The sequence below is a fragment of the Montipora foliosa genome, chromosome 8, assembly GCF_036669935.1.
Source record: "Montipora foliosa isolate CH-2021 chromosome 8, ASM3666993v2, whole genome shotgun sequence".
In the NCBI taxonomy this organism is placed as follows: domain Eukaryota; kingdom Metazoa; phylum Cnidaria; class Anthozoa; order Scleractinia; family Acroporidae; genus Montipora; species Montipora foliosa.
Genome location: NC_090876.1, coordinates 25,861,081 through 25,886,832, shown reverse-complemented (window position 1 = coordinate 25,886,832; position 25,752 = coordinate 25,861,081). Strand labels below are relative to the sequence as shown.

The window sequence follows — 25,752 nt, the reverse complement described above, 5'->3', positions numbered from 1 at the left end:
TTTCCGTCTTCTTTCTAAGACAGGGACAGTGTCTTCTCAATGCATGACCTCTCGGGCGGCCCAGACGAGGTTGAATGTTTACTCTGTGTCTTTACGACAGCAGCTAACAGGTGCACACTTCACTCTTCGTGGTTTTCGTAGTGGGGCGGCAGTCTCTATGGCTCTGGCAGGTGTAGATCTTCATGCAATTATGGATCATGTTGGCTGGAAGAGAAGTGAAACGGCTTTGCACTACATCAAGTTAAAGCAAGTGATTAATCCGGCAGGTGCAGCTGCCAGGTTGGCGGATCTTCCTTCTGATGCTGGCAAAGACTACAAATGTTTTGATGCTTTGAGAGGATTTTTTCGGGCTTTCTAAACTATGTGCTTTAATGAAATGAAAGGAAACTAGCACTAGGAGGCAAATTCTGAACAAAAAAGACAAAGAAATAATAAAAGGAACATTCTCCCCTATTACCGGGGGTGTTTCGTTGGGATAGACCAGAAATGAACATATAGTAGACTCTTTAGGACATATGCTTTACGCTTAGGGAGAGGGAATAAGGATTGGGAGAGGGCTTGTTTCCCGAGATCGCTGTCGGGTGTTTGGATGTTCATTCGGTGGCGTATGGCTTGGGTAGCTTGGGGAAGGTCAGATTGATTTCCCATACCTTATTATAATGTCATGAATAACAATACCCAGGGATGAATATTACACTATTCACGTTTCATTTGAATTGTAAATACCATCCTGGGGGATTAAGTAATGATATGCAAATGAGTATATATTATAGGAAACATTAGCACGCTTTGTCCCGTCCGACAAGAAGGGCGTTTGGCGACCCACCCGCCCTCCCGAGCGAGTAAGTCGGGTTCCAGCTTACCTACATTCAATTCAGTCTGTCTTGGGCTTGTCCCAGGTCAGATTGATTTCCCATACCTTATTATAATGTCATGAATAACAATACCCAGGGATGATACTACCACTTCCATCATTTATTTTGCCCCAATCTGTCCCGGACTGAAATTAATATATTCACTGGACGGAGGGTGTCGTGTAGGGGGTACGTTGTGTCCTCTTCTTAGTTACGATTTTATGCCGAGGGAGCCTGGATACGAGAACATTTTGACAGCCATTCTCCAGATAATAGTCAGAAACACGATTGGAAACTTATTGGAATAGGTAAGGGTCTTGGCATCGTAATATTTGCATTGACGTTCCCACTTAAGGGATTCATTGAGGGCTTCAGGCGAAGTGAATCCGACATCTTTAATGACAGTTAGAAAGCACAATCCATGAATTCAACAAGGGATACATAGAGGAAATAGAGAAGGCACAAGGGATATATTATATTCATTTTGTCAGTTTTCTGTTTTCAAGAAAAAACACTTGTGCGAAAACATCCCACTGGTTTAAGGGAAGTGTTCAATCGGATTTGAAACTTGATGAAGTTAATGGTTCGATCTCGTGAGATCAGAGCAGACTGTCGTTGGTGTTGGTTCAAACCTATTTGCTGATGATTTTCCCATCTTTTTTCATCAAGTCACAAAAGAAGCTGTGAGTTGGTTCTAGTTACACATCATTTTATAGCACTTCACATGCTGAAATATAATTACAACATTGCCAAGATTGAATTTTAAACTCCCATGTTCAGTTGACTCAATCCTTTTTTGAGAAAGGTGCAGATATTGTCATTAGAAGATAGAACTCAGCTATAGCTACATGTATCTTCTATTTTAGAGTTATTTTAAAAAGAGTGAGGGCATGTCTCTACAGTCTAGAAATCTATAGCTAAAAGGTTCAAGAACCTCTAAAATCAGTATGTGATGTAGAATGCTAGAGGGGAAGAGGGGTTCTAAAATCTCTAAAAGTTCTAAAGTTCTAGAATATCCATGGTCCATGTTGTGAGTCTAAGATTTCTAAAGCTCTAGAACATGTAAGGTCTTTTGGGGGTTCTAAAATCTCTAAAATCTCTAAAATGTCTAACAGTTCTAGAATGTTATAGAAGTTTCTAATGTCAAGACCTGCACCTTTATGCCTTTTTTGATATCTCATCTATCTGAGTTGGTGACTCTGCTCCCATTTTTTTGGATCAGGGGGGTGGGGTAGGGGGAGTAGGTTGTCGGTCACATTTGGTGGTCAGTGACAAATTCATAACTAAAATACATTCCCACAAGGTGACACCACGTTTAATGTACATGTATAAAAAACTATTTTTGGATGTTTTTCAATTTTTCAGGTTTGGCCTGATGTCACTATTGACCACATGTATCCTGGAGCAGGGCTACCTGTCACTAGGACACCCCCTTCAAGTCCTTCTTTGACAAGATGTATGCACTATCCTCCACCTCTTCCTTGTCCACCACAGCTTTCCACCCTGTCCTTAGCTCCTGAAAATCAAATCTTTCCTGTTCCAGGGAAACCAAGTGATCCAAATCACTCTGGTCATGCTGTGGAGAGTGTACCTAAACCGCCTTCCCCTACTCCTGTCCTATCTCTCTCAGGGACATCAGCTTCCCCCAATGTTCCTGCTCCTCCTCCACCTCCTCCTCCCCCACCACCTTTCTTAGGAATGTTACCTTGTCTTAGTGTTCCTCCATCTTCTCAAGGGATACCAACTTGCCCTGATGTTCCTCCCCCTCCCGTCCCACCACCTCTGCCAGGGATATTAGTTTCCCCTAATATTCCTCCCCCTCCCCCTGCTCCACCAGTTCCTGATGGGATTTCAGCTTGCCCTGGTATTCCTCCTCCGCCTCCTCCTGCAATACCTATGGTATTTCCTCCACCATTATCTTTAGCTGCAAGGAAACAATCTGTGTTTAGGAAAAAGGTTGTAACTCCAGGTAAGTTCATTTTTACTTTAACTGCTTTTCAATGGGAAGTATTTAAGTTCAATGCTTAAAATGCCTATAAATTTATAACACACCATTTGAAAGTTGCATAATAATGTTTAGTGATCTTGGGTATGAAAATGGCAGTGAGGTTTGCATGTAGTTAGTTGTCTTGTTTCTTATACACTTCATATTGCTTTTCTTATGTGAATCAGGGAACCTTAATAAGTAAGTTTCAAATTTGCATTAGAATAGTACAGTTAGGAAAGGCCCATGAGTCGCCTAATAGCTCATTGGTAGAGAATCTGAACTAGTAATCAAAAGGTTGTAGGTTCAACTCCTACTGTAGAATGGAGCACTCAGGTTTTTTCAGAGTATCCTTGAGTCATAAAACTCATTGCAGATCAAAATATATCATCTCTTCGAGCCTTGCTTTGTTTGTACATGTACAACCTCATACCTAGGTGATTCACACCTAAGTTGCTGACAGGACATCTTGAAATTGCAAAGGATATAGCATTCTTGTGGCAAGCTACCTTTCATAGGCCAGGTAATCAACTGAACACACACTTAATTTGACTGTTTAACTTTAGCCTTCCCAATGAAGCCACTGTTTTGGAAGCGGATACAACTAAATCCAGTCATAAATCCAGCAGCACAGTCAAGTGACACAGTATGGGCAATGCTGGAAGAACCAGCTATCAATGTTAGTGATTTTGCTGAAATGTTTGCCAAGGTGCAGAGGAAATCAGAAGGGGCCCTTCTCTCATCTAATTCCACAAAGAGAGTTAAACAACAAGTTGTCCACTTATTGGATAACAAGAGATCCCAGGCCGTTGGAATTTTCCTGAGAAGTCTTCATGTTCAAATGGATGAGATCAGAGATGCTCTGTACAACGTGAACACTGCTATTTTGGATCAAGAAAGCTTGACTTCTCTCTTTGAAATTGTGAGTACAGTTAAAAGGTTATTGTAGTAAGGTTTAGGAAGAGAGAGCATGTCTTTTCCTGGGTTTCCTACATCACAGGGGCAAGGCTGACAAAATGGTGTTATCATTGCCTCCCACCAATGTGCTTGGGGTTTGATTCCCTGATTGAGCAATGAATGAGTTCAATGAATGTCCAATAGCGGACTATACTTCGCGCTTTCACGCATGTACAGTACTGGCCACAGGAATAGCAGCACCTACACGCGTGTAAAATGCGTGCAAGATGGCGGATTTATGCGCGCGTGTTACGTGCATGTAAATTTTACACGAACTGTTATAGACACCTGAAATTACACGCAGTCTGCATGTAATTTGACATGAGTGAAATTGCTATGTCCATTACACGCGGCTTGTGTGTATTTTCCATTTACATGTAGCAATGTACATAATCTGACAATGGAATAGGGTTTTATCTTTGGATTGCTGCCATTATCCATCAATAAATCCTTAGCTCTCATTTCAAACATTGCTAAGTGAAATTTCCTTGATCTGGTTTTCCCATATTTAATCAATTAAAAATTAAAAATTATTATTGGAGCGAGCGAACAATCGGTGGAAATGCTTGACAGCATGACATATTGCCGAAAAACAAGCAAACTCAGAACTCACCCACTGAAACGGTACACGAAAAAGGAACAAACGCAAACATGTGTTCAGCCAGCCAAACATGCAGTGATATTCCGAAGACGACCCCAGATGTGCCAGCAACAACAGTCATTCAAACCAAGTCTTGATTATTCAACCAAAGTGGACTTTTGTCATGAAAATGTTGAAATGCAAAGCTGAATAAATTCTTTGGAAACCACTAGGACAATTAGACATGCAACATTTTCTTCCAGAAAAAGCCACTACAAATTGATGTACAACAGTGAATACTCTGCCCTCTTTTACACGAAACTCTGCGTGTAAAATTTTACACGCACTGTAAAGAATTTGCATGTAATTATTTACTCACACTTTTGTGTATTTTTTTACTCTCGCGTAACACACAAGTAATTTGCGTGTAAATTGCGCACAATATGGCGGACTTACGTGCATGATATGTGCGTGTAATTCTGCTATTCCTGCGGCCATTACTGTCGCCTTTGAAAACAGTGTTCACGTATCCTTAAGGAAACACAAACTGAGATCTACTGCTCTACCGCTCTCGCTTTGTCGCTTGCGTGACGGAAGCTGATGCAGCTTAGTTCATATTTACATTTTGACTCGCCAAAATGACAGAGGCTTGAACTCAACCCGGCTAAAGTCTATCCTATATTCGTTGAAGCATTAATTAAGATTATCTAACAAATTCAGAGGACTGAGTATTTCTGAATTTCAAGCTCAACTGCTGAATAACCTGTGTAGAATATAAATAGGGATATAATTATTATGATGTCTGGAACAGTCACAATCGAATTTGCTAGCAATGTTATGATTGAAATACTTTTTGTCCAATTTATGCATTACTCAATTCCGGCAGAGACCTTCCCCCCCACTCCCAGGCTAAGCCCCAGGTGTTGACATTTTTTTTAACCCTTTGACTCCTGGGGGTTCCCCATTGACGAGTAAAATCGTCTGGCGTTAGACAGAGTAAAATATTACTAAGTATGGCCAATTTAGGCCAGTTTAGGGGTGAATGGGAAATGGGAAAATTCTTTGGGGTGAGGACACATAAGCTGTCTAAATGAACCGGGGTGGGGACAAAGGAAGAGGGCTAATGCACAGGCCTGTATACACAGGCTATGTTTTTTGTGAAGAATCGTGACATTTTAAATGATGATGCATTGCATTTTAAGCTCGCAAGATCTGTCTCAAGTGAAGATCGCATCATTCGAATTAGCAAACCTAAAGTATTTTAAAGTGCACTCCAGGTTGACTTTCATGAATTTAAAAAATGCTACAATGTAGGCTAGTTTTGAATGTGAAATGCAAAATACAGCTGTAGTCGTGTTCAAGTTGATTATTTTCAATCTCTGGATATGTGATAAACAAAATATAGTTCAAGTTGTTGCTTTGTATATTTATATGCTTACAAGTAATTAAGAAATATCTAAAATTGAGAAAACATACATGTACCTTTAAAACATCACAAGTTTGTCTAGTTCCTGAGAGACTAGCCAATCTTCAACAAATGCCCAGCCCCCGGGCCGCGATAAAATTGCAAATGCCCCGGGGTTTCCAGGGAAGAGGGGAAAGGAGGGGGGACTGCTGGAATTAACCAATGCTTTATTTTTAAGTCAAGTTATCCAGTATTTAAACTTTGCAACTATTTTTACCCATCTCTGGCTGTCAAAGCCGCGGTATGCGCTCTGATTCTCAGCCCAAAATTTTTTGACAAATAAAATACTTGAGTTGGCGACCAAATCTGAAAACTTAGGGCCAGTTGGCCCCTAGGTTTTTTCCTGAAAAAGTCGAGCACTGTAAAGTGTTTCACTTCAACTATTTAATGTTAGAAAATGTTTCATTTTTTGAAGCAATATTTAGAAGTCAGGACAAAATATTTGGCTGCAACCATTGATTTTAGAGCAATATTATTAATGTGAGTTGTTTTTTTTTCTGTGTGACATCTAGAGACCAACGGAAGATGAGCTTCAAGCTGTTTTTTCTTTCTGCAAGACACATTCTGATGCAGTTCTTGATAGACCAGAGCAGTTCTTCTTGGAATTATCCGAAATAAGCTGCTATGAGGAACGACTGTTTTGCATGATGCTTAGGACAACTGTGACTGACTCCCTCACAGAAATTGGACAGAAACTTACCAACTTCAGATTAGTTTGTGAGGTATTAGTGTTACTGATTTACTAAAGAGTTTATAAAGTTTCAAGGTTTCTGTAGATTTTATTATCGACTACAGGTTACGTGAAAGGTTAACACAAGAGCATATTATTATACACCTTTTAGGTACACATGTACTGATAACTTGACTGTGGTAATTTCAGTCCAGGTACAAAGTGGTGTTATTCCCACTATATTGTAGATAGGGGAGAAGACAAAGAAGATAGAATTAGTGACATTACAGGTGAAATTTGTAAGCTTGGTGTGTTGAACACCCTGATTGCATCCTGAAGTCCCAGCTTGATAGATTGAGATTTCCCTAGCACGTAATCAACCTTGATGGACATGGCTCTGGCAGGATTACTGTACATGTAATGTAACTGTTGGAGTACCTAAGTACATGTATATACTACATGTAACACCAGAAAGCAACCTGTGTACTGCATGTAAATACTTTCATACTGTCACTTCTTTTCCTTCTTAGATGTTAAAAACAAGTGAAGCGATAAGCAACATTCTTGGTCTGGTTCTTGCTTTTGGAAACTACATGAATGGCGGAAATGTTGCCCGAGGACAAGCAGATGGCTTTGAGTTGGATATACTTCCCAAATTAAAAGATGTAAAATGCAAAGACAACTCATTAAATTTGCTGCATTATCTTGTGCGCACCTATATTAAACAATTTGATCAGGTACATGAATTTATTTTTCGTCATGCAAAACAGTCTTTAAACTATGCTATACACTGTTGCCTTTTTTCAAAGTTATCAAAACCATTGTAGTTTCAGAATAAAAGAGCCAGTGAAGCGTCTGGGTAGGAAAACAATGATTTAAGAATGTACTTTGTGGTATGACACTGATTTTTTCAATTTTTTGAAAATTATATGGGACCCATACACTGTATTAATTTTGAGTAAAATGTGCCTGTAGTAAGGATGAGCATAGCAATGTAGATTGATCTTGTCACTGCATACTTTGAATGAACTGGGTTTTCCTCTTCATCCTTTTTTCTTAATGACTGATAATGGTTTTCAATTTTTTACAATTTTTGCAAGAATGCAGGGACCATTAATTCCAAGTTTCCATTGCCTGAACCACATGACCTTAAAGTAGCATCTCAGATTACATTTGAAGACATAGAAGTTGATGTAAGCAGCCTGAAAAGACAGCTTGATTCATGTGAGAGAAAACTTTCCATTGTTATTAAAAAAAGTGAGGAAAAGCTGCAGCAGCCCTTTGTTGATGTGATGAATTCATTCTTGGAAGACAGTCGAGGAGAGTTGACTGAACAGGACCAAGCCCTCACAGAATGCAGGAGAAGGTACATGTAGTATGGTGTTTTTGTTGTTGAGAGTTGGATATATTTTGTGTACCTCCAAAGTAGCATCCTAATTTTTTGTGTACTTCTAGTCTTTCGATTATTTTTAACCTTGAAAATTGTATTATAATACGGTATTTCATCTTGTGAATGAAATCAACTTTGAGAGAAGTAAGAAGCAACTTTATTCATCCACATATCACATATGAGCAAAGGCTGGGGTGCAGGGATGGGGCAGTGACCAGTGAGAGCAATCACCTCCCACCAATGTATCCCAGGTTCAATTCCCAGACTTGGTGTCATATGTGGGTTGGGTTTGTTGGTTTGATCTCCACTCTGCACCGAGCGGTTTTCTCTGGGTACTCCGGTTTTGGTTACCCTCTTCTCAAAATCCAACAGTTGACTTGATTTGCAGTAATTGTTAATTTCTGTTTACAGTGTCCCCAATTAATGCTCCAGTGCTAGAACGACTAGACACTTAAATAAAGTTGATCCTTTCCTTTCCTTTTTCTCGTTTAAATGCAAATGTGCAATAAGGATCATTTAAAACAAAGAAACATTCATGTAGTGTTGAAGTTGAGAAAGAAGAAGAAGAAAAAAAAAGATGGAAAGATAGTGCTGATAATTGATTGGTTTGCACAGAATACAACTTGCATTCAAGGGAGGATGATAGTGACATCCATTTCAAATTTCTTCGTAAAACTTTATATTCTTGATGTTCTTATGTTTTCGGGTAAACACCATGAACCACTTGATAAGTAAACGAGTGAAGCATATAGGATGAGTTTGGTCTTGTTAGGATAAGCAGCTTTTATTTAAATAAAACCCCTGGAAATGATGGTATTCCCATTGAATTCTATAAAACCTTCTGGGCAATACTTAAGAATAGTTTTATTAAATGTGTTAACGAATGTTTTGAAAAAGGTGAGATGTCTAGCTCTCAAAAACAAGCCGTGATTACTCTAATTGAAAAAAGGGAAAGATTGTTCGCTTCAAAAAAATTGGCACCCTATCTCTCTTGTGAATGTAGATTCAAAAATTATGACTAAAGCAATTGCATGGAGGATAAAAAATGTTCTACCTGATATAATCCATGAAAAGCAGACTGGATATGTAAAAGATCATTTATAGGCGAAACAATACGATCTATCCACGATATTATGGATTTCACTGCAACGGAAAATATCCCCGTTTTAATGATCTTTATCGATTTCCATCTGGAAGGTGTTTGATAGTGTTGAATGGGGTTTTCTCATAAAATGGGGTTGTCTTGAGAAACTCAATTTTGGACCAGACTTTATTCTCTGGGTTGGAGTTTTCTACAAAGACATAAAAACCTGTGTTATAAACAACGGCTTAACTTCAAACTTCTTCCCACCTGAACGTGGCATTTGACAGGGAGATCCTTTATCTCCATACCTTTTTGTAATTGCAGTAGAAACGCTGGCAATCGCCATTCGACAGAACTCAGATATTAAAGGTATAGTTATTGGAAAAGAGGAAACAAAAGTCCTGCAATATGCTGATGATACAACTGCAACATTAGCCGATGTCGATTCATCAAAATCACTCTTTAAACTGATGGAGAGTTTTCAAAATATTTCTGGCCTTAATATCAATTCCTCAAAAACAGATGGTATGTGGATCGGTTCATTTAGAAGAAAACGGAAGACCCATTTAGCATCAAGTGGCCTAAAACCCCGATCAAAGCTTTAGGAGTTTATTTCACATACGATCTGAAACTTCTAAAAGAGAAGAATGTTATTGAAAGGCTTGACAGTATCAAAAAGTTTATTAATAATTATATGGTCCTCGAGAGGCCTACCTCTTTACGGAAAAGTAACAATAATCAAATCCTTCTTGATCTCGAAGTTTGTTTATGTTTTCTCTATATTACCAACACCAAACGAAGTAGTAAGTGAACTGCATAGACTGCTTTTTAAGTTTCTGTGGAACGGTGTTGATAAAGTAACTTGTGTATCTGCAATAAATGATTATGAGAGGGGCGGTTTAAAAATGATAGATGTTGATTGCATGATTAGATCTTTGAGGTTAGGATGGCTGCAGAGAGTATTTAATGATTCAAGTGCCACATGGAAGATATATTTTCTCTATCTGTTAGACCATGTTGGGGGCATCTTTTTTCTCAGCTGTAACTTTGATGTCAAAGGTTTTAACTTACCCTCTCCATTCTACGACGAACTTCTGCAATGGTGGTCAGAATTTCGCGATACCTTTGCTGAAGAAAAGGATTATCAAAACATTATTTCGAACAATAAAGAAAGAAAAATAGATAACAAACCAGTGTATTTTAAAAATTATCGCAAGGCAGGAATCACATACACGCATGATGTCTTTCTTGACGGGGATATAAACGTTCACTCACCTCTTGAACAAGATAAACAAAACCAATTTTCTTCTGTTGGCTGGTCTCAGACACTCTATACCCTAAGGTATACCATGTACCATTATCAACCCGATCCCCCATTTATACATTTGAAAATAACATTTTCGATATTAGACAGAAAAGATCAAAAGATTACTATTCTCTACTTGTTTCCAGAAAGGCTTAACATCCCAATATCACCATAAAATTGCAGAAGGATTCTGATTTTACAATTGATCAAATCAATCAAATCTTCTTATTACCACATTCTGTTGCACTTGAATCTTATGTAAAACCTTTCCAATATAAAGCTATAAACTCTATTTTTTATACAAATACCAAATTATGTAAAATTGGTTACAGAAGCAATGATTTGTGTACGTTTTGTAAAACTGAGTCGGAAAACCTCAAATCATTTTTTTTTATAACTGTTCCCACACTAGACTTTAAAAACATCCAATCCACCTCTCCCTAAAAGATGTGTTATTTGGGATATTTTCAGAAAAATGCCCCTTACTTGATCTATTGAATTACTTCATAATTATTGGAAAATTGTTCTTGTGGGACTAAAATCGAGGGGTTTAAAGCCAAATAAACATTAAGTATGAAATAGAAAGTAAAATCACAAAAAAAGAATATTTTAATAAAAAGTGGATAATTAAACCTATACAATAAATATGTATTTGTATGTATTATTATTGGGAGGCGCGGTGGCCTCATGGTTAGTGCGCTCGATTCCGGATCGAGTGGTCCGGGTTCGGGGCCTGGCAGGGGACATTGTGTTGTGTTCTTGGGCAAGACACTTTACTCTCACGGTGCCTCTCTCCACCCAGGTGTATAAATGGGTACCGGCGTAATGCTGGGGGTAACCCTGCGATGGACTAGCATCCCATCCAGGGGGGAGTAGAAATACTCCTAGTCGCTTCATGCTACAGAAACCGGAGATAAGCGCCGGCCTGATGAGCCTTCTGGCTCATAAGCGGAGACTTTACCTTTATGTATTATTATTACTATTATGATATCAAATGTTATTATTTTTAACGTTATCTTTGTGCATGTGTAATAACTTTAGAATATAAGATTGTAATAGTGGGATGTAATTACCGGTAGTAAGAGTTATATTTATTAATTAATTTTATTTATTTATTTACTGTTTTTTAAAGTTCTAAAATGTATGTGACTCTAGCTTTAATGTGCGTATATTAATGTTTCTTTTTTGTAATTGTAATTAAATGAAAAATAAAAGGAAAAAAAATTTTAAAAATTATTCAAAAAACACCTTCAGACTAAATTGTTGCAGTTTTTAGTGCATGAGCGGGTTTATGTTAAAGTGTATAATCTTTCTGATAAATTATTTCTTATATCTTTCTAGCAGATATGTATGTTTTTCCCATATTTGAGACAAAATGTATTTATTATTTATTACTTTATGTTGTATATATCTTGACTATACACCGCCTAGATTAGCTATGCTATTTGTGGTGCACAGTTATATTATATTTATATATATATATATTTGTATGTGTGAATAAACTGAAACTAAACTAAACTGAAAAAAGCATTTACATGTACACTGTAGGTGAATTTTTGCATTTTTGATCAAATTTAATTTATGCAACAGCTATTTACAAACGACAAGCTATTTCAAGTATATTAGTAGTGTTAGCAAAACAACTTACATGTACCATTCATCAGCATTATTGCGTAGCATAGTTTCTTCGAATTTTTAACACGTATGATTTTTTCAAGTTTTGAGAGATTTTAAGTTTTTCCGGACAGTTGTGATTCAGAGTTTAGTTTACCCGGGTACCGTTTTGAATTGTTGTTGTTTACTGCATTGCTGTTGGACTGAGAGTGCCAGCCACTTCCGAACAAGCTTGATCCCCTGGCCTGCTTCTTCTACAGTAAGAGTTTCTAGGAGTACTTATTGCATTCCTGGGCTTTTTTCATTTTTATTTTGGATTGGCCCTGCCAGCATTGCTCCTGCCAGGAAAATCCAGTTTCAGCAGCTTCATTACCACCCAAATCAGTGCCCTCGGTTTTTGTGTAACACGTACACATGTATGACAGGCAACCTAGTTTATGCTCACAGAGCATCTAGTTTCTTGAGAGCTGCATGTTGATCAATTTACTTCAGTAAATGAGTTGTGCTAGTGCACCCAGGTGTCATTGATATTGTCATAAATCCCGGAAACAAATGTGGAATCCCAGGGGACATTCATTACATTATTTTTGGAGATACAAGTTAACTTTTTCGTTGAGGGTTACATAATAATCTTCTGTGCTGGTTAAGGCAGTTTCCACTTGCGAATTGTGACAACCAGATCATGATCGTTGATACAAAGTTTTAGATTGTGAGTAAAGCAGAATCTTTCTGGATGAGTGGTCAGGATGACACCGAGAAGGGTGCTCAACTTGTCTGTTGGTCATGTAAGTTCTGTAATAGTGTTAGTCAGCAAAGGCAGTTGAAGGCAGTTGAAGGCAGTTGTCTGGTGGGCATCACTGCTGAGCATGTTAAAATTTAGATCACCGTTGATGAGTAATTCGTTTGTTAGATTGTACAACGTTTCATTTGTAGAATAAAGGGATGGCAAAAAGTCTGTGGGCTTATTCTTTTTTGGTGATCTGTAGCATGTGAGAAGAGAAAACCAGGTGTTTTTGCTTTCCTTGACATCAATGTAAATGGCCTTAATTGCCGTTTTCACACTAGAAAATGAAAATGGAACGTTGTTTGTTTTTGATGGATAATCCGTCTATTTTTATCCATCTGATTATCTGTCTATGTAGACAGATTCGAGGACGGGAAATTGGTCAAAGACGGATGATTTGTCTGGAATTCACATCAGGATGGATAAAGTCATCTTATTTTGCCCTGAAAAGCCTGGAACTAGAAAGAGCACTCTGAGTTCTGGGAAGGAAAACATGGCGTCTAAAGTTGTGAAAAAGAAAGCAGATTGATGTAGAATAGCTTGGATTAAAAGAATCTTTGGCACAATTAATGGAGTTTGGAAAAATTGTTAAACCACTTTGGAGGCTTATGAAGTGTTTCAAGAGTTATAATTTGCGAAGCTTTCCGATAGAGCGTTAAATTGTCTTCAAATTAATTTTCTTTTTCTCCTGGTTGACATAAGAAAGTACACCATGGCTGCCATATTGAGAACTGTGGAATTGTAACCGCACCTGAGAAAAAAACCTGTGTTCTATACATCTAGTGTGAATTTGAGACCAGAACTTCAAACAGTTTGTCTGCCTGGAATTCATACCAAGATGGGAAATGTAGCAGACGGATTATCCGTCTCTAGTGTGAAAATGGCCAATATCCACTAGCTCTAATTGTTTACAGCTATGAGCAGAAACGCTGTGTTTAAGGAAGACAATAACACCGCCACCTTTTTTCCTATCGCATTTGATGATTCTGTTTACATAATGTTAGAAAAGTGAATTGCTAGAAGTAGAATCAATTACTTATTAATTTTTTTGTTTCAGTCAGAACTAGGATGGGAATGATTTCCAACAGGTCCCTACTTCATTTTGTATGCAGAATAGGTTAATTATGGATTTGCGTTATTATTTTGTGCAACAATATGTATACCCAAGGGCACCAAATGTGTACGTGGCTAATTTGTAGTTATGGGATGAAGAAAAATGGATCTCATTTCTCTCTCTCTCTCTCTCTCACCTCTCCCTTTCTCTGTCACTCACAAAATTGTTCCTTTTTGGTCCCAGCTTTCCTCTTTCTATTCCTTCGTCCTGTCCTTCTATCCCAGATCTTCTCGGCCTTTTCTGCCATTTTATTATTTTATGTCACTCACACCTTGCCTTGAACTCCAATCCACTGCAAACCTCTGGATTACTTGCCCGTATCCTAGACCACTGAGCTAAACATTTCATGTTGCTAATTCACACCAATTCTGGCTGACAATTCACATAACAATGATAAGTAATTGTGCATGCTGTGCCAAGCAGCCCGAAATGTAGGTCATGGTTCAGATATCCCTGTTTTACTACATGTAGTCTTGAAACAACCCCATTCCTTCAATAATGCTAACGGTAACCCTAATTAGGACAAAAGACACTGTTTAGGCTTAAGGTTAGTCCCTGTGATAGTTTTAGGTTTTACTCTCTGACCTGCTTTTCCTACATGCCCCATGCGGCATGCTTACAACACTTCCAATCTGATTGGTGCATCCTTTATGGGAAACTTTAATGCACAAGTTCATTGCAATTAAAATCGTTTCGCATACCCCTTCTTTTGAAGCAAATTGTGTCTTCAAAATAATCAAGATTGCTACCCAAAGAAATAGAGTCAGCAAAATGAGAAATTGTCCCTGCTTTATAGCAGATCCCGAGCAGTGCATAGATTGGTGCAAAGAATACAATTTACTCTTGTCGTCCATGAAATGTCCAAAACCTGGGTGAGGAAGCTCAGTCAGTTGGGAAAGACAAAGTGCATCAAGAGATAGATTTGTGTCGCGATGCTCAAGAAAAAACGGCAATGGATAACCTTCAATCTGCCAGAACTCGTGATTTTAAGGCAGTGAGCTTTTCTTGAAAAAATATTAGCCCGATATTGTGACCTGTGAACTGCTTGCGATTGCCTACAAGACAACAGCTAACATCATCTTTCAGTTAACCACTGCCTAAACTTTATCAACCCAGACAAACAAGCCCACACCAGGGCCTTAAAAAGACATGGTGGGGAGAGAAATGAAATGGTCATGCCTTATACAGGAAAAAAAGAAAGAAAACATACACTTTGCAGTGCTTCAGCAATTCACAAGCAGAAAGAAATAACCACTTCACGAAAAAAATGAGCAGGAAGCCATTAACTTTTTGAAAACAGTACTTTTATTCGGTCGGTTTGTTATGTATACGAATAGGAACCCTATTGCTTGAAACTACACTTCTTTCACTTATTTTAAAATGGAAAAATAGCCATAATTGCAGGAAAAGTGCTAAAATTGCAAGAAACACTTTTTGATTTCAGTCAAAAAAAACCTCTAAGAGGAAAGAACAAAGCGTCACAGTCCCAAAGGACATCTATCGTTATTGCTATTGTTTTATTAGAGCAAAGGAGCCCAAGATGGATAAATACATGTAGTAATCTTATTGCAATAAAAATGCAGCATTGAGGTGTCTATGGTGGACATAATTATAATAGTAATGGTACTGGAAGGCATGTTCTTTCAAATGGCTCTCACACTCTCTACTTCTCTAATTCATCGAATGATGAACTCAACAACTCAATCTCTACAACCAGCCACAACTCCGAAACTGATGTAATAGATGGCTACGAGATTAACATCGCATCTTACTACAAGTACACAGACTTCCCAAAATCTTAAGTCCCCAAATCTTGAGGCCTTTACCCCAAAAAATCTCGAAATTTGGGTCCCAAATAGTGAAATTTCCACAAATGGTTTAAAACAAAGGAATCTCAATGCTACCAATGCCTAGTAGTCTCCAAACTGCCATAATTGGTGTCTTTCAAGCATTAATTCAAACAAATTTGATGTCTTCAGACAATTGCAAATTCCACGGCAAGGCCGTGGCAATGAGGCGCGAAGCACTTAGAGTCAGTTAAGTAGATCCTTTGAGCCAACAACGTATCACACCCAGGAGGATTGTAAATGGATTCACAGTCCAAGTTGAGGAGAAATTGAGAGAAAGTTACAGGAAACTGAACACTGGACAACTTCTGGGGAAAACTGACTCTTTACATTAATTACCCTTGTCAGCCTGTGAATCACATGTTTATCCAGTGTTATCACATAGAAAAACTGGCCCTTAGGGAGTCCCACGTAAATGCCACACATTAAGTGATCAATCAGCCATGTTGCCAGCATGGTTGTCCTGATAGTGTAGTGGTCATCACACCCGACTAGTGATCAGGGGGACGTGGGTTCAAATCCCGCTCAGGGCAATTACAGTTTTCCCCAGAAGTTGTCCAGTGTTGAGTTTCCTGTAACTTTCTCTCTCTCTTTCTCAATTGGTTCACTTAACGATGAACTCCCAGTAAGGGGATCCACAGGATACAATGTCTCGACGTGAATTTGTAGTTTAGTGTATGTAAGAAAAAGCGACGAAGAGACAAACTCTTGACTTTTCTGGACGGGGTTTAGTACACAACGTTTCGGTCATTCGGCCTTCTTCAGGTTAAAAGTTTTTTAGTTTTTAACTTTTGAGTTTTTCAGTTTTTAAGTTTTAAGCTGAAGAGGGCCGAACGGCCGAAACGTTGTGTATTAAACCCCGTCCAGAAGACTAGAGCATGAATATAAAGAAAGTATAAAGAAAGTAATTGAATCAACAATTGATCTGACTAGCCATCTTATTACTCACTACCGGTAGTTTCCTACCGCACGAACTGTGTGGCACTCTTCAGATAAAATAGCTAAGTGAAGATTCTGTTAAAACACGCGCTTATACATGGCAGGATTACACTCGCACGCTAAATTTGAATTAATAGTGTTGCGCGGAAATAGATCAACATATGAGGTTTCTGAGGAGATATTTCCTCGCGTGTCTACAAGATGACACGAGTTCGTTACGCCTGTTCAAAGTTGCGAGGTCAGGTCTGCAGATAATAAAATACTTCTCCCACAAGCACAGGCTACCTGGAAACCTGGTTAAAAGATGCGGCGTGTTTCAAGATCTTCCAACTTAAAATAGCACCTTCCCTAGAGGATTAGAATGGCCTTTAAATAAATGGAAATGCAAATGTAAGAACTGGAGCCTGATGATTGTTCAAACATGAAACTTGAATTCGCTACGCTGTGAAGTTGTCTTTGTTTAATCGTTATTTGCTCTCCTTCACGTATCGAGCACTCTGCAACTAACCGGAACCCTCTACTTGCGTTATATATATATATATACCGGTATATATAGGCCGAAACAGTACTGTCTGCAGTTAGTTATATATATATTTATTTATTTATTTAACAATTATTCGCCGAAGGCGAAGTGAGTATAATTTGGTGAATATTTCCAGAGATGTAGTCAAGGTAAATATTCCCCAATATTTAGTAAGCCTGAGGTGAATAATTGTTTTAATGTAATTTTCAGCGGTGAATATCAAGAAAGTGCAAAACAACGAGCTAGATCAAGATAAAAAGGCACGAAAAGTGCTTGATTGGCTTAGCAGCCGCGCCTCCGAAATGTTATATTCACTGGGTAGCATGGTGAATATAACACTAAATTCTTATATTCACCACTGAAAATTACACTAAATATATATATATATATATACTGTCTGATGAGTGCGTAAGCACGAAACTCGGAGTAACAGTGAATCATGTGTTGGTTTCATTAGCCTCACCTTTCTACGATTTAGCTCTACACTTATGTGTATTGAGCACTATTTTAACAGTGTTGGCAGCTTTATTATTATTATTATATATATATATATAATATATATATATATATATATATATATAATTTTTTATTTTAGTCCGTATCTGATTGAGATTGTATTTATTGTGGAAAACCGTGAGATTTCAAAGTTAAATTGTGAGACTGTGAGGTGAGTCCAGAAATCGTGAGTCTCGCAACACAATCGTGAGAGTTGGAAATGTCTCAGTACAACCTACCAATCACTCACCTAAACATCAACAATCCCCAAAATAAAATGGATGAGATAAGAATATTACAGAACCAAGAACCCTTTGAACTCTTTTTCCTAGGGCAAGATTTCCGCACAGGTCCCTAATTCATTATGCATACTGAGTATGAGTTGTTGAGTTCATCATTCAATGAATTAGAGAAATAGGAGTGTGAGAGCCATTTGAAAGAACATGCCTTATTATAATTATGTTCACCACAGACACCTCAATGCTGCATTTTTACTGCAATAAGATTACTACATGTATTTAACTATCTTGTTCAGGGTTTCTGAATTGCACAAAACTATCAAAAGAAGTCTTCTTGGAGAACTTGAAATCAACAGCAAAATGTGGTGGGATAAATGTTTTCAACTTATCAGGAAAATTAATTTCATTTAGGGTATATGTGCCAGTCCCCAGTCAGGGTTACGTGCAGTTTTACATCCATGCAGAATCTTCAATGCTCAAGGTTTTAAACACTGACTTTTGCCATTTATTTTGCCATCTTTAATGCCATTGTACTTTTGATCCCTTCTTACAGGTATACCAGTCTTTGGAAGTTCTTTAGTGGAAAAAGTGCCACTGCCTGTAGTCCACCACAAGATTTCTTTGAACTTTGGGCAAAGTTTAGCACTGACTTTATGGTATTTTGGAAAAGGGAACAACAGCTCATTGCCAAACAAATGTATGAAGAGACAAAGAGGAAAGTCTACACAGAAAAAGTGGAAGGACTAGTAGTAAAGCCTGCAAAGGTAACTGGCTTGAAGTTTAAGTTGGCATCATCAAGAAAATAAACCGATTTGTTTTATTTGAGTATGTAGTTGAGTGCCACACTGTTCTAGCATAACTCTACAAGTTAAAAAGCTTCATTTTTCACCTCAAAGAATGGTGAAAGTTGTGTCACCAATAACCATATTAGGGGACTGAGAGCATTTGAATGAATATTGAAATGAACATTACAGATGGAATATTGAAATGAACATTACAGATGTGAGCTAAGCACTATTAATTTTAAAATTGCATTTGTCACTGTTATGATCTGTGATATTTAGATCATGCAATGTAAAGCACACAAATATCAACACTATTGCATATTAATTTTTAATACAAATGCTACAGCATGTATGGAGCAGTTTAGCTGAACCATTTGTCATTTACTAATTATTAGGTAATTAAATTCTTGCAACAAGGCTGGTTCCTTTTTGTAATTATCATGCCATCACCAAGAAATATGGTAAAAATGTCAAAGGTTGTTTTTAGTAAAATGCCTGCCATGTCATGTTTACAACCCATTTTCTCCCCAAATGCCATAATTTGGTATGATTGCATAATTTACTACCAAAAAATTGCACAATTTGTTTATATTCTATTGTCTTGCAAATGTGGTCATATGTAATTCCCAGGAGAATAGATAAATCTATTGGCAGAGCATTCTGGTCTTGGAAATAAAATGATACCAAAATGCAAATAACTCTTATTTAAAATGGTATGAGGGTTCAAGGGCATGTTCTCGTATTTCACTGTTCTTTGAAGAATTTCAAATAATGAATAGTTTTATTTATATGATATTTATTTATGATTTATTTATGTAACTGTATTTATGGACATTAATCGTTGTTATGATAACACTGTATTTTACTATTGACAAAAATGTTAAGGTATATAATTATAAGTGATTTTTTTTTCTTAAATTATTTTTGTCAAATATTTATATCATACAAGCGAAAGTCATTCATTTGAATTAATAACAATATGCGAATAGTGAACACCATTTATTTCTTATTGTACTAATAATTAATTATCAGTTATGCTGCACATAAATACCATGAGACAATTATGTACAATAATAACCTGAAAAGAAAAGTAAATAAAAGGAATGAATTTTACGTGTCAAAATTTTCTACATGTACCATTTGGCATACAGATCTAGTACAACATACAGCAGTGTTAACACGAGGAACAAATATTTTCCCAAAATGAGTATGTGCCTCACTTGTTGGGTTGTCCTTTAAGGACAACCCAAGAAGTGGCCATCCCCTTTTCCATTTAGCGTCGTTCGACCGACCCAAATTTCTGGCATTTTCCAAAAAAAAAAAAAAAGGAATGATTTCCGTACAGGTCCCTACTTCATTATGCATGCAGAATAAATTAATTATTCATTCGCGCTATTGTTTTGTAGAACAATACGTATACCCAAGAGAACCGAATATATACATGGGTAATTTGTACTTACGGGATGAATAAAAACGGATCTCATTTTTTCTCTCCCTCCCGCTCTCTCTTCTCTCCCTTCATCGCCCACACCTTTCTATCTCTTCGTCTTGTTCTTATTTCCAGATCCCGCTCGGCTTTTTCTGCCATTTTATCCCATGATATGTCACTCGTAGCTTGCCTTGAACTCCGACCCACTGTAAACCTCTGGATTACTCGTCCCTGTTCTCTACCACTGAGCTAACGTGTCAAGTTGCTAATTCACACCTTGAAAATGATATTTATTTTGAATTCTGGCTGACTATTTACATAACAATGATACGTAATTATATACACGTGCCGCGCCGAGCACCTACAATCGAACTTACACTTGTAGGTTACCGTTAAGAGATCCCTGTTTTACTACTCTTGAAACAACCCATCCCTTTAATAATGCTAACCGTAACCCTAATTACGACTAAAGGCACTGTTTAGGCTTAAGGTTAGTCCCTGTGATAGTTTTAGGTTTTCCAGTATTGCTGTGAACTGTGACCTTCTTTTCCTTCATGCCCCGTGCGTGCAACACACTTATAAGTTCACTGCGTGGAAGAGTATACCACGCTTAAAGTCTGATTGGTGCATCTTTCATGGGAAACTTTCATGCACAAGTTCATTGCAATTAAAATCGTTTCATATTTCCCTTCTTTTGAAGCAAACTTGTGTCTTCGTAATAATCAAGACTGCTACCGAAGTAAAAGGGTCACAGCAATGGGAGATTTGATCATTTGGAAATTGTCCCAGCTTTATAGCCTTTCCAGAGTTGTGCATAGAGTGGTGCAAAGAAAACAATTTACTTTCGTCTTCCGTGTCCAAAACCTGTGTGAAAACGCAGTCAGTTGGCAAAGACAAAGTGCCGCATCGGGAGATGGATCATAGGGAGCCCACAAAAACAGTGTGTCTGTTTGTATGTTCGAAATATGAAATGTATGGGAAATATTGAAGAGTCCTAATATAGTAAACTTACATCGAGAAATGAATATGTTAAAGCTCAAAATAACCTCAGTTGTTGTGTATTGTCATTTCTGCGGCTGAAAATGGTGAATTAGAGCGATTTGGTGGGTTTTCCGTTTAAAGTCTTTCCTTTTAAACAACAGTGCCGAGACTTTGCCTTTGTGGTCTGTAGTGGTACCTAAGAATGAAATTAAGAAATTGAGGCATCGTGACCGCAGTCTCCTGTTTCATAAGTGATAAGAAAGTGATTAAATTTTGAATGGGCAGGGGGTTGGGTTGCTGGAAAAACCCATGTCTTTGTTTTCGGAAATCTTGCCAGTTTGGTTTACCTTTGATCAACTCGTTTGATAAACTCGTTTGATAAAACGTACCCTGGTCCTTCTAAGGACGTGTAGTAACAGTCAACGGAAAAGCCACCAAATGCCTCAAATTCACCATTTTCAGCCGCAGAAATGACAATACACAACAACTGAGGTTATTTTGAGCTTTAACATAGTCATTTCTCGATGTAAGTTTACTTTATTAGGACTCTTCAATATTTCCCATACACTTCATATTTCGAACATACAAACAGACACACTGTTTGTGTGGGCTCCCTATGGATGGATCTGTTTCGCGATGCTCAAGAAAAAACTGCAATAGATAGCCTTCAATCCGCCAGAACACATATTAATTTTCTGACCGTAAACTTTCCTTGAAAAAATATTAGCCCTAGCTACCTGTGGCCGAAAAGTTTAAAACTGCCTACAAGACAAGGGCTAACATCATCTCACCGCAGTTAACCATCGCCTAAACTTCGTCGACCCAGACAAACGAGCCCACAGCAGGGCATTGAAAAGACATGATGGGGGGTTAAACGAAGTATGCCTCGTACGGGAACATCCATGGATCTCTACCAAAGCTATTTACTTGGAAGTATCATTGAGCATATTGCCGATCTCTACAAACAGCGATAAATCGCAAAATCGCTCTAAATGCACCGTTCGTGATCCTAAATACAGGAAAGGAAGAAAATATACACTTTGCAGTGTCTCGGCGAATTTTTAAGCAGACAGGAAGAACAATTTCACGATAAAAAGAGAAGGTAGCCATTAAATTTCTTATGACAGTACTTTTATTTGGTTTGTTTGTTATGTTTGCGAATCTGAACCCTATTACAACGATTGCTTGAAACTACACTTCTTGCGCTTCTAAAACTGAAAAATAGGTAAAATTGCAGGAAAAGTGCCGAAATTGCAGGAAAAACTGTTCGATTTTCCGTATTTCAGACAGAAGTTCGACCGACTATTTTTAAGTCCATATAGACTTGGAAAAAAAACCACTAAAAAGAAAGAACAAAGCGCCACAGTCCCGAAGGACGTCTATTGTTATCGCTATTGTTTTCTTGAAACAAAGGAGTGTATGCATAATGAAGTAGGGACCTGTGCGGAAATCTTGCCAAAAAAAAAATTGGTAACGACGTTTTAAAGCCATTTTTATGTCGCAGTTTTGGTGGTTGATCCTTTTTCCCACACTGTCTTAATTTTGCAACAACATCCACCAACCTTTCCGCCATATTGATTTGGGGTTCATGTCTTGCTGTTTTCCTGGCTCCACAGCTATGATGCTGGGGTACCAGGCCTCCGATTCCGAGAATGCTTATGATTTTTTTTTTAGGTTTTTTTGTCAATCCCACCGACTGATCCAGTATCGGGAAATGCATTCGACGGTAAACGAAAAAAAAAAAGGGGATGGCCTTATAGTGCAAGTCAAGTTGTCCTGTTCAAGCATTAGAGGACGTTTTCCGTGTTTCCATAGCCTCATCTAAACACGAACCAGTCTCCTGTGCTTTAAACCTGCCGTTGTCACTGTTCTCGCCCTGGAAATATCTATTAAGGGTTCGGTGTCTGTGTGGCTATTCACAACACTCATAATGATATGCGAGGTTAAAATAATTCAATAATGGTTCTTTCATGGCTAGCCTAGCGGTCTCACGTGGGATTACGTAATTACCGATAATAAATTCTGGTTTGGTGCGAAAATAAGCCATTCTTGCTCAGTTTTTCAGCGGAGCCGCGAAGAGCTGGTCTCTTTTCTTTTGGAAGATACGACCAACGCGATTTTCTTGACGATTTCCTGATGGCTGAGGGTCAACCTCCGGAGCCGAACGTTCAGTTACTTGTCGATCCTATAGAGCCAGTCGTGAATCCACCGGTCGTGAACCCGCTAGTTGTGAATCCGCCGGTTGTGAATCCACCGGATGGCAACCAGAATGTTAATGTCGCTCAGCCTCAGGAACTGGAGGTAGTTCTCTTTTAGTTGGTATGAATTTTTTCGTGGCATATTTCTTATCTGTCGTATCTTTCAGGTTCTTCACACAGCATGGTGGAGACAATAACGGAGAGCTTTTTTGGCCCGATCGCGGCTTGTTGTCGAAATCTTTTCGAAGGATTGTCGGGCTATTCCGCGTGGCTAGTTAACGAACTGGCGTTCGGCGTCTGCCTTGTGGCTGGAGAAACGCCGTGGGTTCGCTTATTTTGTATTTCTTTCGGCCTTTGTGGTCGTTGGATGGTTACAAAACCGTATGAGCGAGATGGCCGATTTGTTCGGCGGTGGCTAGTTGACAGATTAGCGGTCGGCGTCTGGCTCTTGGCTAGAGGAACGCCGTGGACTCGCTTGTTTGTATTTTCTTCGGCCTTTGTGGTCGTTGGATGGTTACGAACCGTACAGGCGAGGTGGCCGATTTGTTCGGCGGTAGTTGGTTGACGGAGCAGCGTTGGGGGTTTAGCTTTTAGCGAGAGGAACGCTGTGGACTCGCTTATGGTACAAGCGACGTGGCCGTTTTGTTCGGCGGTGACATCTAGCTTTTCGCAAGAGAGACGCCTTGAATTCGCTTATTTGTATTTCCTTCGGCCGTTTTTTGCGGTCGTGGGATGGTTACGAATGGTGACAGCGAGATGTCATTTGTGTTTTGTCTTTTCCTTCGGCTGATGTGGCCTTTGGATGTTTGTTATGAGTTATGCTAATGGGCCATCGTTAATTGTTGAACGTTGCTAGGTCGTCTTACTTGTATTTTCTCCTTTGGCTGTGCCTGCCGAAGGATGTTTATACATGGTGACGCGAGAAGTTACGTGATGTTTTACGAGGCCTGTAATGAGGTTTTCTTTTCATGCATAACACCACGTGCTTCGCATATTGAGGTGGGCGGTGATTAAGAGTCTCTTTGTTGCTTTGCAGAGATTGCATGAGGAGGTGAGACAGTTAAAACAGTCAGTGGAGGCAGTAACCAACGCGTCGCCTGAGAAGCTCGTGGAACAGATCTTGGCTTATGCTTCCCGCCCGTTGACAGAGTTTAACAAGTATGAGGTGCTTGAGATATTGGAGACTTTGCATAACAAGGCCGCTGACCGTAATTATGACAGGAAGAACTACTATCGGCTCGTTCATCAGTCGGCGAGGGAAAAGATGGAGTTGTCGAAGGACCACTTCAAGGACCTTGTTGTGCGCCTATTAGGAGACAAGGACCACGAGAGGGTCCTGGATATCGTTTCTAAAGTAGAAAAGAAGTCAAATCGCAAGAAGCTTCAAGCGAATGACAACCGGGGTGCTAGTGTGGCACGTCCGTCTCGTCTATTTTCTTTGCGATGTTATTTTTGTCATAGGCGAGGTCATATCAAAGCTGATTGTCCAAGCAGAGGAAAACGGATCCCAAATCAGACAAGTAGCTTGTGTTTAGATCTCGTTAGATCGCACCGGTGTTATAGGTTGACGGCCGCCTGGACAAGGCTGTGTGTTGTAATATTGCTTAATTCTTTGCGATAATAAACAAACTTTTGTGTATTGAATCAATCCAGTGCATATTTTACTCTGTCTATTTTGTCAACATAGTTATAACGACTTTGAAAAAGGGGTATCCTTGAGACAAGGGCCCTCCAGCCTCGCTGGTCTTAGCTGTTATTTCTCTGCTGACTTTGACGGAGATGATTTTAATATGGTCTTAGGTTTTTCGGCGATTCAGTGTTTTAAGGTGTCTTCACTACCCCCTTTTTTCTAGGGAAACATGTGGTGTTGGGAGAAATCTGACTCCTTTGATCTTCGACTTCAGGAATTACAAGGCAAAGCAATTGAGCTTCCAATGTCCTGGGTCGATTGTTTCGGTGACCCCGTCAAGGTCAGTGGAGAAGTAACAGCCTGTGACCGTGTTAGATTACAGAGAATACAGAGGGGAGAGTTAATTGGTGATATTTCGGAGTTATTGTTCGGTGACCCAAATTGTTTTCGAGCTGGAGAATTGCATAACCATTTCGAGTATTGGCGGTACATTGCGCGAGATAGCTCGTCACCCCAACAGGCACAGATTCTTGGGCGGATAAGGGACAAGGTCTCGATTAAGCCGTTTTTCAAGAATTTTAAAGGAAGTTTTAAAGGAGAATTGTTCGATTCAGACGAGCCTCCGATGAAGGTGTTTAAGAGCAGTGTCTCTTGCAAGCCCTTTGTGTCATTTCTGGAGGAAACGTTAGTTGCGCGTTTGAGATCTGGAGCTATTTCGCTGTTGGGGAGAGTGGGTGTGGTGGACCCTCCATTTATTGTGCTTCCCCTTACAGTTGAGCCAACAAAGCCAAGGTTATGTCACGATGCGCGCTTTCTTAATTTATGGATGCGTGATATGCCTTTCTCTTTAGACAGGCTGATAGATTTACCGCGTTACGTGGGCA

The 25,752-nt window shown here is 38.8% G+C and overlaps 2 protein-coding genes and 1 non-coding gene across 4 annotated transcripts; all 3 read left to right on the top strand.

Moving 5' to 3' along the window:
- The first annotated feature begins 1,099 nt into the window (after nt 1-1,099).
- LOC138012641 (formin-2-like) lies at nt 1,100-19,744 on the top strand. Of its 2 annotated transcripts, none has more exons than XM_068859466.1 (7): nt 1,100-1,162; nt 2,220-2,823; nt 3,405-3,760; nt 6,353-6,562; nt 7,041-7,247; nt 7,611-7,876; nt 18,399-19,744. In XM_068859466.1, exons 2-7 carry the CDS (start codon nt 2,247-2,249, stop codon nt 18,649-18,651), a joined length of 1,869 nt encoding a protein of 622 aa, XP_068715567.1. In that variant the 5' UTR covers nt 1,100-1,162; nt 2,220-2,246; the 3' UTR covers nt 18,652-19,744. The 2 variants fall into 2 exon arrangements, with proteins under 2 accessions (XP_068715567.1, XP_068715568.1); XM_068859467.1 differs by having other exon boundaries at nt 1,153-1,537.
- Trnat-agu (transfer RNA threonine (anticodon AGU)) lies at nt 16,110-16,182 on the top strand. Its single transcript has one exon. It is a non-coding gene; the product is annotated as a tRNA-Thr (tRNA).
- Nucleotides 19,745-23,031: 3,287 nt separating the features above from the next.
- On the top strand, nt 23,032-24,859 carry LOC137968466 (uncharacterized). The gene is made up of 2 exons (XM_068815035.1): nt 23,032-23,341; nt 24,275-24,859. The coding sequence occupies exons 1-2, from the start codon at nt 23,177-23,179 to the stop codon at nt 24,857-24,859; spliced, it is 750 nt and encodes a 249-aa protein (XP_068671136.1). The 5' UTR covers nt 23,032-23,176.
- The last annotated feature ends 893 nt before the right edge of the window (nt 24,860-25,752 follow it).